The sequence below is a fragment of the Armigeres subalbatus genome, unplaced genomic scaffold, assembly GCF_024139115.2.
Source record: "Armigeres subalbatus isolate Guangzhou_Male unplaced genomic scaffold, GZ_Asu_2 Contig1607, whole genome shotgun sequence".
Classification (NCBI taxonomy): Eukaryota; Metazoa; Arthropoda; class Insecta; order Diptera; family Culicidae; genus Armigeres; species Armigeres subalbatus.
Genome location: NW_026942403.1, coordinates 1 through 13,438, shown reverse-complemented (window position 1 = coordinate 13,438; position 13,438 = coordinate 1). Strand labels below are relative to the sequence as shown.

At 41.6% G+C, this 13,438-nt stretch overlaps 1 protein-coding gene across 1 annotated transcript in view; it reads left to right on the top strand.

The window, feature by feature from the left end:
• The window catches only part of LOC134203043 (nucleosome-remodeling factor subunit NURF301-like), a 43,291-nt gene extending 30,459 nt beyond the window's left edge, over positions 1 to 12,832 (top strand). Inside the window, exons 9-16 of the mRNA XM_062678022.1 lie at positions 9,251 to 9,683; positions 9,746 to 10,323; positions 10,382 to 10,608; positions 10,764 to 10,922; positions 10,983 to 11,150; positions 11,213 to 11,408; positions 11,472 to 11,556; positions 11,623 to 12,832. Coding sequence (XP_062534006.1) covers positions 9,251 to 9,683; positions 9,746 to 10,323; positions 10,382 to 10,608; positions 10,764 to 10,922; positions 10,983 to 11,150; positions 11,213 to 11,408; positions 11,472 to 11,556; positions 11,623 to 11,858 — 2,082 coding nt within the window. The 3' untranslated portion in view covers positions 11,859 to 12,832. The remainder of the gene's footprint in view (positions 1 to 9,250; positions 9,684 to 9,745; positions 10,324 to 10,381; positions 10,609 to 10,763; positions 10,923 to 10,982; positions 11,151 to 11,212; positions 11,409 to 11,471; positions 11,557 to 11,622) is intronic.
• Positions 12,833 to 13,438: the final 606 nt, after the last annotated feature.

Below are 13,438 nucleotides of genomic sequence, written 5' to 3'. Positions count from 1 at the left end.
TTATGCCGTCGACTAACACCAATTGCAAGAGAGTTCGTGGGCAGTACCAGGCGGGATATATGGGTGAACGCTCTACCACAGACCAGGTGTTCGCCATACGTCAGGTATTGCAGAAATGCCGCGAATACAACGTGCCCACACATCATCTATTTATCGACTTCAAAGCCGCATATGATACAATCGATCGGGACCAGCTATGGCAGCTAATGCACGAAAACGGATTTCCGGATAAACTGATACGGTTGATCAAGGCGACGATGGATGGCATTCTCGAGTCCCTTCGAAACCCGTAGAGGGTTACGGCAAGGTGATGGTCTTTCGTGTCTGCTATTCAACATCGCTTTGGAGGGAGTAATACGAAGGGCAGGGATTGACACGAGTGGTACGATTTTCACGAAGTCCGTCCAGTTATTTGGTTTCGCCGACGACATTGATATCATGGCACGTAACTTTGAGAGGATGGAGGAAGCCTACATCAGACTGAAAAGCGAAGCTAAACGGATTGGACTAGTCATCAACACGTCGAAGACGAAGTACATGATAGGAAGAGGCTCAAGAGAGGTCAATGTGAGCCACCCACCACGAGTTTCTATCGGTGGTTACGAAATCGAGGTGGTTGAAGAATTCGTGTACTTGGGCTCACTGGTGACCGCCGATAACGATACCAGCAGAGAAATTCGGAGACGCATAGTGGCTGGAAATCGTACGTACTTTGGACTCCGCAAAACGCTTCGATCGAATAGAGTTCGCCGCCGTACCAAACTGACTATCTACAAAACGCTTATAAGACCGGTAGTTCTCTACGGACACGAGACCTGGACGATGCTCGTGGAGGACCAACGCGCACTGGGAGTTTTCGAAAGGAAAGTGTTGCGTACCATCTATGGTGGGTTGCAGATGGCGGACGGTACTTGGAGGAGGCAAATGAACCACGAGTTGCATCAACTGTTGGGAGAACCATCCATCGTTCACACCGCGAAAATCGGAAGACTGCGGTGGGCCGGGCACGTAGCCAGAATGTCGGACAGTAATCCGGTGAAAATGGTTCTCGACAACGATCCGACGGGAACAAGAAGGCGAGGTGCACAGCGGGCAAGGTGGATCGATCAGGTGGAGGACGACTTGCGGACCCTCCGCAGACTGCGTGGTTGGCGAAGTGCAGCCATGAACCGAGCTGAATGGAGAAGTCTTTTATGTGCAGCACAGGCCACTCCGGCCTTAGTCTGATGATAAATAAATAAATTCCTTTCAGCGTGTGCAACATGATTTGTTGTTGCATCGATGTCACGTCGTATGGTGATGTCGCATGTTGCGTCGATATAGTTGTCGCATCCAAATAGTTCCATAGGGTTCTAGAGACTTCTAGAGCAGTTGGGTTTTGGATTCTAGAATGTTCTCGCACTTTCGTCCTAGACGGAACAGCTACTCTTATTACCGGCCGCACAATACAACACAATTTTTCAGCCCATCGCGCGCAATATGCTAAAAGAAAGGTGTGGAGATCACTTTGTGTATCACACAGCAGATTGCTTGTAGTAGTGCGTCGTTTCCGTCGCGTCTTAGCAACGTCTCAATTACATGACGACGGATGACGTCACATAGTTTGTTATTAAATTTTCTTTGATTTCCCCTCCAAGCGCCGCGTAGCGCATCGCCGTGTCTATGGGTAACCAACAATTTGTTATCATAACAATATCACGAAAAAGTATTCTGCGGTAAGGGTAATTAATTTTGTTTCTAATGACATTTGATCTTTTTTATTCTAGGATATTCAGGAATTTCAGCATATTAAGTGTATTTAGCAGTGATTTATATGCAGAATATATATATGAATATTACACAACAATGCAATAACATAATATGAAATTTCCAGTGAATTCTGTAAAATGTATGTATGCTAATAAATGTATGCTTCGCGGAAGATGGCAGAAGTGCTCAATTAATGTGGAAAGCTTTTTTCAAAAAGAAATTGCAATGATTTGAAGTGCTTAATTGGTCTTGTAGATGCTGCTTTTATTTAATTATTGTAAATGATAGTATTCGCTGCAAAAAAACTATAATGCCAAGGTATTCCGACCATGGTCGAAGAATGAAATGAAACCGTGTGACGTCACAGAATTCCCCTCAAATTGTGTTTATGTTTACAATTTACTAATACTATTGAACATCGAGTTCCTCCACACCTTTCTTTTAACATATTGCATCGCGCGATTGTTCTGCTGTCCGAAACAAGAGAAATCACGCGCTGAACTGATTAACTTTATTACCGGCCGCGCAATGCTGAAAACAATATTTCGGCCGATCGCGCGATTGTTCCGCACTGAACCTCAAAGTAATAGCAGCTGAACTTGCGGAAAACACTGCAACAGATGAAAGACATCAGCGCCATACCACGTCTCGGCTGCCGCGAAGCAATACCAGTGACCACATCCAGTTTTATCACCGACAAACCGACGTGCCTTCCCATATACAGTTCTTCAAATTTCTTGGCAATTACTCTCCTTTCATTACCTAGCTCCATCTGTGCGATGGTTTACACAACAGCTCTCACAAGTGTACGGGCAAACTTGGTCATGCACGCATGCATTTATTTCATCAGCTCCCGCATAATAATCAATATTCGATATTATAAATATCGAGAATTTTATGATAGGATTCGTTCGCCAAATGAAAAACATTCGACTTTCGAAAATGTGTGTAATGATCGTAAAGTCTTCAATGTCGATTTAAGCATCAAAAAATATTTTTAATTACTTGGTTATTTTTATCTACATCGCTGTGTAGATTGTTTGTAACGTGCATATAATGTTGACGTCGAACAGCTGGCGAATTGCGCGCATGTTGCTTTTTCTTCTTCTTGACTTTTTCTATCAAAATGAACGTTAATGTCAGTAATGACAGAACGAGTTACTACACTTGGAGTAAAACGATTGTATTATTTTTTGCCAATTTTGGAATCAGAGAGGCCCGTCGGTTTGTCGGTGGTTTTATAGCCGCAACAATCCAATGACCTACTGCCATCATTAGGAGTAGCAGCCGTTTTGGACAAAAATAAACTTTGAACGTTTTAACCGCAGCAAATTTAGTATAAGGTAGTGGAGTGGATAGTGGATATATCTATTATTTATTTAATCAGACTAAGGCCGAAGTGGCCTGTGCGGTATATAAGAGTCTTCTCCATTCGGCTCGGTCCATGGCTACACGTCGCCAACCACGCAGTCTACGGAGGGTGGATATATCTATAGATATACACTACCCGCCAAAAGTATGGAAGCGCAAAAATAAGTATTGCAACACCTGCTTTGAATATTGCAACACTCCGAAAAGTTTAGCATCACTCCGGAACTAACATATTCGTGAAGATTTATCGTCGGATCCTTTACATTTAGAATGGTGGAACCTTCTACAAAATTTATCACGGCGATAAGTGCATTGCGAAAGAGGACAATTTAGCTCTTTGGAGTGCCCTGGCCACCAGGTAGACCGCGGATTATCCGGATTCTGAACCACGTGTGAAGTCACCGCTTAATACATCTATTCATTCTAGCGACATGCCAAATGTTCATCATCTTTCGTAATCGCAATATGACAGAAAAATCAATGCTGATTGACGCTTGCTTGACCCTTGGCGTCCTCCCAGTGGTCCTCCGGGAATTTCGGAACATCCGGTAAAGTGGTTAAATTTTGAAATTCGTCACAGAAAGCTGCGACTTTTTCAAAGCCGATTGTGGCAGAATTATCAGAGCAAAATCAATGCAAGCATCACTCATTGACCCCAGATGGCCTCATAGTGGTCCTCCGCAAATTCCGGAATATCCGATGTGGTCAATTTTTAAAATTCGCTCCAGGAAGCTGCGACTTTTTCTAAACGGTTTGAGGGAGCATTGCCAGAGAAAAATCAATGCAAGCATCACTAATTGATCCCAAGTGGCCTCGTATTGTTCCTCTGGAAGATCCGGGACATCCGGTGAAGTGGCCAATTCTTGAATTCAGTCCTGCGACTTTTTCTAAGCCGATTGTGGTAAAATTGTAGGAATTCCTCCGGAAGTCCTTCTAGGAATTCTTGCGGAAGACTTTCCAGGAATTCCTTCGGAAGACCTTCCAGGAATTCCTTCGGAAGTTCCTCCAGGAATTCCTTCGGAAGTTCCTCCAGGAATTCCTTCGGAAGTTCCTCCAGGAATTCCTTCGGAAGTTCCTCCAGGAATTCCTTCGGAAGTTCCTCCAGGAATTCCTTCGGAAGTTCCTCCAGGAATTCCTTTTGAAGTTCCTCCAGGAATTCCTTCGGAAGTTTCTCCAGGAATTCCTTCGGAAGTTCCTCCAGGAATTCCTTCGGAAGTTCCTCCAGGAATTCCTTCGGAAGTTCCTCCAGGAATTCCTTCGGAAGATTCTCCAGGAATTCCTTCGGAAGTTCCTCCAGGAATTCCTTCGGAAGATCCTCCAGGAATTCCTTCGGAAGTTCCTCCAGGAATTCCTTCGGAAGTTCCTCCAGAAATTCTTTCCAGGAATTTTTCCGGAAGATCCTTCACCTTCCAGGACTGCTTCCGAAAGTTTCTCCAGGAATTCCTCAAGAAGTTCCTCTAGGAATTCCTCAAGAAGTTCCTCTAGGAATTCCTCAAGAAGTTCCTCTAGGAATTCCTCCAGAAGTCCCTCCGAATTCCTCCGGAAAATTCCTTAAGAAGTTCCTGAACTACTCAAGAAGTTCCTCCAGGAATACCTCCGGGAGTTTTTTAGGAAGTGTACCGGAAGTTTCTCCAGGAATTCCTCCAAATGTTTCCGAAAATTCCACTAGGACCTACTCCAGAAATCCCCCAAAATCTCTACATAAATTACTTTGAGAACTATACAGAAATTTCCTCTGAATTCGTTTCTAAATACACATGGAATTCTTTTAGGCCCACCTATCTCCGATCTCCGATATTTTTCCTGAAATTTCGCATTCCGCATTCCGCCAGAAAACCGTTTGGAAATTTTTTAGAAGTTCTTTCAGGAATTCCCCAGAAATCACCCAGAAAACCGTTCACGATTTATTTTCAGGAAATACTCTTGCAATATTATAAAGAAGTTAACCTGAAAATACTCCCAGAAATGCTCCCACTTTTCTTCCACAAGGAGGGGCTTGTATTCCACAAGGAATTCTGCCAAAATGACAAGGAATTTCTGCGGAAATTACGTGGAGAATTGTTCTAGATATCCCTTTATAGATTCGTTTCGAAATTCCCCAAAAATTTCTCAAGGTATTCTCAAGAAAATCCAGGAATAGCTCCGGGAAATTCCTTCCAGAAATATTTTACGATAGAATTTTTATGCGAATATCTGAAGGAGTTCCTAAAAGAATTCATAGCGAAATTCCTGAAGGATTTTTTTTATCAACGTTCTTAAGAAATTCTCGAAGATATTCCTGATTTGAATCTGAAGAAATTTTTACAAAATTGTTTGAAATAATTTTGGGTGATTCCGATTTATAAACTATATCGGAAATGAGATTATATTCTGCATCATTAGAAGTGGAAAATGTCATATGAACATGGTGGAAAATATGTATTTCTGACAGGAGTTAGACGAAACTGGAAAACTGAACTTGACTTTACTGTTAATGCTCTTTTGGAAAAAAGTTCGAAATCCATAATCCTACTGCCTACAATAGCCATCGGCGTTGTAAAAAATATTTGGACGTGGTAAATTTTCATACAATTCATTTTGATGGTGGCGGCGCACAGGTCTATTCCTGAGGACCACTCAGTGAAATTTTGCTTTCATATTGCTACATCTAACATACGAGGGAGGATTACTAAGACGAATTTAAAAAAAATGGACCACTTCACCGAATGTTCCAGAACTTCTAGAGGACCATCCGAGGAGAACGACTGGTTGTTATATTGAATTAGCTCTGACATTTTTACAACAAGCGATTTTCAGAATGTTGCAGCTTTCTGAGTTGAATTACAGAAATTTACCACTTCTCCGGATATTCTAAAGCTCCCGGAGGATTACTAGGTGGCCACTAGGCGTCAATGGGAGATGCTCGCATTGATTTAACTCTGGCATTACTATTACAGTCAAACCTCTATGAGTTGATGTTCTATGACTCGATATCGACTCATGGAGGCAAAATATGCCATATTGAAAAAATATTCTGGGTTACTGTGATGGTCCCTGCAAACAGATTTTCAATGATTCTCTATTCCACGTCTCGATATTTAAACGAGTCTTCATTATCGACTCATTGAGGTTTGCCTGTACAAACGGTATAGGAAAAATCGCAGTTTTCTGGGATGCATTATAAAACCATTAAATATGACCACTTCACTGGATTATCCACTGGTCAATGAGTGGTGCTTGCATTGATTTTGCTCTCACAATGCTACCACAGACGTATTAGAAAACTCGCAGCTTGCTGGGACGTAATTTAAAAATTGACCACTTTACCGGATGTTCCGGATCTTCCGGAAGAACACTGGGAGACCACTTAAGGTCAATTAGTGATGCTTGCTCTGATTTTTCTCTGACAATGCTTCCACAAACCGTTTAGAAAAAATCGCAGCTTTCTGGGACGAATTTAAATAATTGGCCACTTTACTGGATGTTCCGGATGTTCCGGATCTTCCGAAGGAATACTGGGAGGCCACCTGGGGTCAATTAGTGATGCTTGCATTGATTTTTCTCTCACAATGCTTCCACAAACCGTTTAGAAAAAATCGCAGCGTTTTGGGACGAATTTAAATAATTGTCCTCTTTACCGAATATTCTGGATCTTCCGGAGGAATACTGGGAGACCACCTGGGGTCAATTAGTGATGCTTGCATTGATTTTTCTCTCACAACGCTTCCACAAACCGTTTAGAAAAAATCGCAGCTTTCTGGGACGAATATTAATAATTGACCACTTTACCGGATGTTCCGGAACTCCCGGAGAATCAGTGGGAGGCTACCACTAACTGGTCAAGCAAACGTCAGTCAGCATTGATTTTCCTGTCATATTGCGATTACGAAAGATGATGAAAACCGCATCTCGCTGGAATGAATGCATTTATTAAATTGTGACTTCACACGTGTTCCAGAATCCGGAGCATCCGGATGTCCACCCGGTGGCCAAGGCACACAGGGAGCTAAATTGACGTCCGGCCTAATGCACTTATCGTCGTGAACAATTTTGTTGAAGGTCCCATTATTCTAAATGGAAAAGATCCGATGGGAATATGGGAGTTCTGAAGTGATGCTAAACTTTTTTGGGGGTGTTGCAATATTCAAAGTAGGTGTTGCAATACTATTTTTTGCGCTTCCATACTTTTGGCGGGTAGTGTATATACTTCGGCAGATGGCATCAGACTTGCCCCACACTGAATCTTTGTTGAAGGATTTATGCCCAACTAATTATTAGTCGTCATAAGAGAGTCATATTGTAATTTCTCGTCACTACCCCCCGTGCCGGGATTGGATAATTTACGCACCTGTTGCCTTCCTTGGATGTGGTTGCCAACCATGGTGGTTCTCTATACTGCCATCTATAGTTGATCAACTTGATAGTATTGATAATTGAAAGATCCGTCGGCTGTGCGAGATCATACGATCAACAAGATTATTCAGATTTCAACTCCAGTGTCACGGAGGACGATTGGATTGACTAATAATGGCACTTGCCTAGCCTAACCTTTGAAATAAGCGCATATTACTGCTTGGATGAATTATAATTCTCGGCGTTTACAGCCATTCAGACACGCACTAGGCCATTCAGATACGAAGAAGGCTATTTTAGTTCAGAAAGAACGCTCTATCAGCTTCCATTGTTTGTTGGGAATTTATCTTTTTCGCTTCTTTTTATCAACTTATAAACCAACTCTACTAGATACAAAACATAAATAATATAGATATAATTTGATTAGTGTTTTGGTGGTTCGAAAATATTGAGCAGAGTTTTTACGCATTCAGTGCAGTATAAGCTTGCTAATCAGAAATCTTTTCTGGAAGAATAAGTTCAGTATCCAGTCTTTTATAAGCACTGTTAATGGCCGTCTCGGCAGTTGAGCTCAATCAAAAAGCGTAAGTACCTATTTCAAAGTTCCTATCAATCAAATTTATGATACATAAAAAATCATAATTCATTATTTGCTTACTGCAAAAATTCATCTGATAGGCACGATTTTCGTTTATTTTCCAAGGCTAGCTATAGAGAATAGTATATGCCAAATTATTATACAGTTTCTGTAAGGTTCTTATGCAGAACTGTATTAAAATCTGCCATCCACTGCACCATGGAAAAAATTGTCCATAAAGCGAATCAATTCAATATCTCGGTTCGGTACGGCCGATCGACACAAATCGTAGAACTTTCGAGGGAATCATGCAAAGGTGGGTAAGTTCACTGCACCAAGCTGCAAGACCTCATATTTACAATGCTTTCTTTCTTCGCTCAGATCGGGTCTGTCTATTTCGGGTCTTGATCGGGTCTGTCTATTTTATTTCCAATCGGATGACTGTTTTTCACTGCATTGATTGAGACATATTAGTGCTGTCCAATGAGAGCTTGAAGTAGCTCGAAGTTTCTCCCTGTCCTACTCATGCCCATTTGTTGACAAAAAAGAACGAGCAGGACGTGAACAACCTCGAGCTACTTCGAGCTGCTCATTGGACAGCACTATTTCAACCCTGCCCATCGATAAAAAAACCAGCAGAGATTGGACAAATATGCAATTACATGCAGTACAGATATTTTGGGGACAGTTTCGGAAAATTCGCAGTTTTTATTATATTGACCCAATTTTGTCACTCCCCGATTCTGTCTACCCCGATTTTACCACGTTTTAAACCCGATTTTCAACGTCTCGATTTTATCACGTTTTCGACCCGATTTTGTCACCCCGAATTTTTTTGAAATTTAAGCCATTTTTTGATTTTGTAAATACTACTGCAAACAACAATGATTTCCATGAAATAACTTTCAACGCCTGTGGTTTATTACGAATCATTTCTGAGTACCTGCCTAGAATTTTGTAGGTCTTTTCAACAAGAAATTACGGGTTCCGTTCACGTATTTTGCCTGTCCAAGGCAGAAATTGATTCATATTTCAATTTCTGGAACAAATTGAAAAATTGAAAATATTTTTTTTTTTATTTTGTCACATTTCCTATTTTATCACCCCAAATTCACCAGGGGGATTTTGTTGTCGATGTAAGCTGAGTTTAAAGTTACTTCTACACCACAGCCTAGCATAATAAATACCAAATAACTCAACGCTTATATTTATGCCCTATAGGCCGATTCAACGGTTACAACGACAACGCCAACCATGGAGGATTCAGAACTTCCTGTTTCGGGTTCACTAACAACTACCATAAAAACGGCAGCCAGCACCAGCAGTAATGATAGCAAGCCCCAAATCTTGTCCAACATTGTTATCAACGGAAGTAACAATTCGGCCATTAATCCGATGGTTAAGAAAGAGTTGCAGAAAGTTCTCGCAAGTAACCTGAGTAAGCAAAATGTGATACGGATACAACCGCAGCAGCTGCTACCATGCCCGCAAGCACAACCGATGCATGTGGAGGAGCAACAATCGGAGCAGCCGAACCAACCACTGACAGAGGAAGCTGAAACCGTGAAGGACGAAAATGTGCCAGAAGGGGATCCTAAAATAATCGACGGAAAGGATGACTCGTTTGTCTTGACGCCGGATTACATTCAACAAAGTAAGTTTCTTCGTTGATTGGTCTCAAAAGTTCACACTACATGTGTTAATCTTTTATTTCAGCAATCAAGAACGCCTTGAAGCAAGAGAACCTTAACCCAGAAATAGAGGAAAAATTGCTTAACCTGCAGCGGTATCAAGAAAAGCAAATGAAAACGGATGATCGATCGGCAGCCATCGCCCTTCAGCACAATTACAGCAACTTGAGTTCGAACAGAGAACATCATCACAGCACACCAGTCAAGTCAAAGAAGCGACCCCACCGTGGCGAGGACGATGATGATGAATGGATGATGGATACACCGAAGCGACGACCGACCAAATCCGGTGGTAGCTCTCTTAGTTCTGTCGAGCGAAAAGTTCACCAGGGTGCTTCCAGGGATGGTGATGCACCCAGTTCCGCTAAGAAGCGGACGATCTCTCAAAATGATTCTACGGCGGCAGCTGCTGCTGCAGCAGCTGCGGCAGTGTTAGCTTCTGTTAGTGCTGAGTGTGCGGCGGCGAAGGAGATGTCAGTTCCGCTGGAAAGCACGGCTACTCCTATTCCCAATGCTCGCTCGGAAGCTGCTCGCAGGAGCAACGAGAAGCGCAAACAGCAGCAAGCTTTGTTGCAGCAACAACAGCGGCAGAACAAGTTGCAGGTATGTATGCGGGTGTGTAAATGGTGGAATTTGTTACGCAGGATATACATTTTCCCAGGCTCAACTGAACCGCCACAAAGAACAACTGAAGAAAGACATTCTCAAGAAGCGATCTCATCTCGAACGGGAATTACAGGTACAAATTCAGAAGGAGCTGTCCGCTGAACTGGCGGCAAGGTGCAAATCGGAACAGCAACAGGCTAAGCAGGAACACAGTGGGAAGCAGCATTCGGCGGCGGCGACTGCATCGACGCCCGCCGAGAAAGGTGCCCAAAGTAAGAAGAGGTACGTCATTATAGATATGTTTATTGTTGGATTGTATGTACACTCTTTCCGTAGTGATGAATTAAGTTTGTGTTAATTTGCTACTGTTGAACTTATCGTACCCAAAAGTAAAACGAAAGAATGCAAACAGTAATTCATAATGAATCATATTACAGATCATCGGCATCCGCCTCGAAGGAGAATCAGAAAACAACAGCAAAGCATGCACAAGGCTCAAGCAAGGCCGAAAAGCCGTCCAAATCGAGCGCCAAGAAAGGATCCAGAAAGAAAGAGAAAATTTTATGCCTCTGTCGAACACCGTACGACGACACCAAGTAAGATCTGTCAGATTGTGTCCTCATTCGAATAAAATAATTATTTAACTATGTCGATAGGTTCTACGTTGGTTGTGACCTGTGTCATAATTGGTTCCACGGGGACTGCGTGGGAATCTCCGAAGAGCAGTCGAAGGAGATTGACGAGTTCGTGTGTAGTGAGTGCAAGCACGCTCGGGAGACACAAGAATTGTATTGTCTATGCAAGCAACCGTACGACGAATCCCAGTAAGTTACCTGAGTAAGTTATTATGCTTCAGCAAACCCATTAACAAGTTCTCTTGCTACAGATTCTACATATGCTGTGATAAATGCCAGGACTGGTTCCACGGGCGTTGCGTGGGAATCCTGCAGAGTGAAGCAGAGTACATTGATGAGTACATTTGCCCCAACTGTCAGATCAACAATTCGGTCAATTTTGCTAACATGAAATCGTTGAGTGTAAAAGAGTTTGACAATTTGAAAAAGTTGATCAAGCAAATCCAGGTAATTATGCCTAGTTGAAAATAATAAGACATACATTATGAATATATGGCTTTTCTTTTGCAGCATCATAAAAGCGCATGGCCTTTCATGGAGCCGGTTGATCCGGACGAAGCACCTGACTATTATCGTGTAATCAAGGAACCGATGGGTAAGCATTGTCTTGTCTGGCTCTGAACCGCAAGTAAGTCATTGTAATATCTCCTACCCCAAACAGATCTCCAAAAAGTGGAAAATAAAGTGAATAGCAAAACCTACAACACCCTGTCGGAGTTTATCGGTGATATGACCAAAATATTCGACAACTGCCGATACTACAATCCAAAAGAGTCGCAGTTCTACCGGTGTGCCGAGAGTTTAGAGTCGTTCTTTGTGCAAAAGATAAAGTTTTTCCGGGAAAATTTGGTGGAGAAGAAATCGGCCGGAACGAGTTCTACGTCGACCACGGTGTAGGAAGATAAAGGAAGCGATAGGTTGGAATTCGGCTTTTTCCAAGCACAATAAAGTTTGAAGGTTTTTCTTTTCTATTTGATTTATCATTGTACCTTTGTAACTATTCCACACACTGAGGCAATACATAGCAAACCGTATAGATTTCCTAAGTAGGTATCAGTTTTTTCATCTTAATCTCTATTTATAGTTCTAGATGGATATATTTTTAGAATTAAATCAAACAAGTTTCTGTAGAGCCGTTCACGAATTTCAACTGTACATAAGCAATGCTATTGTGAAATATAATCGAGCTATGAATTATAATCCCAACCGTCATCGGGGAATCCCTGTTCCTTGCTGATGGAGGTGTGTATATAAATTCATTGGAAATAAAATGTACAGTTCTCCAAATGCCTTCTCCAAACACACGACAAATATTCACACTCTTTCATTGGAATGGAATGCAGATAAATTGTTATCACTTTCTTCATATTATGTTTGACTTAGTGCTACATGTATCTATGCTTTTCCTCCAAAAAATGTAAATACTAGATTATAAAAATTGATTGTTGTTAAAAGTTGTTGAAGAAATAACACTTATTTAGAAAAGTGCACATTTTTATCAGTCAATGAATTCTCTCACGCATGTTTTTAATCACTGATAGTTCAGAACTGTGAAAGTACAAGATATTTTGTACATTTTTCCTGTTTTAACCATTCGAAATTTGTATATGGGATGAAGGGGTTTTCTTGTGTTTAGGCTTGTATTGCGATATTTTCGATTTTGTAACATAAGATCTTCACTAGTGTCGTAAGTGTAGTTATTATAGGAATAGGAAATCGTAGTCTCGCGGTATGCTCTTATTGTAAATGGGAGCATACACGCTATAAGAAACTAGCTGTACTAAAAGTTATAATTATAAGCAAAAATACAAAATACATTTTTTATTGTATACATATTTGCAGAAATAAAATAAATTTATTTTCAAAAAGTATGAATTATTTATTTATTAAACATTTTCACCAGGTTACTGTCCGAAATTCTGCTTACGTGCTTGGCCCACCGCAGTCGCCCGGTGTTCGCATTGTAAACGATGGATGATTTTCCTAACAGCTGATGCAACTTGTGGTTCATTCGCTTTCTCCATGTACCGTCTGCTCTTTATTTCCAAAACTTCCAAGTGCACGTTGGTTCGCCACGAGCATCGTCCAAGTCTCGTGTCCATAGAGAACTACCGACGTAATGAGCGTTTTGTAGATACTGTAACCCCCCGCTTATTTGGCTCTCGCCGGTTCCGCTGATTCAAAATTTTCCCGATTAAACAGTATCAACACCCATCTGAACACATTGTGCTGTCAGTTTTCAAATTTATGCTGTGTTTTGTTGTGGTTCATTTGCATGGATTTGACAGTCGAATTAACGAGAGAAATCTCGATAGTCTGACCATAAATTTGTCGGATTAGTGGGAGTATACTGTAATCAGTTTGGTACAGTACGTGATAGGAAGGGGGTCAAGAGAAGACAACGTGAGTCACCCACCACGAGTTTGCAGTGGACACTGATGGTCGCAGAAAATGATACGAGCACAGAAATTCGGAGA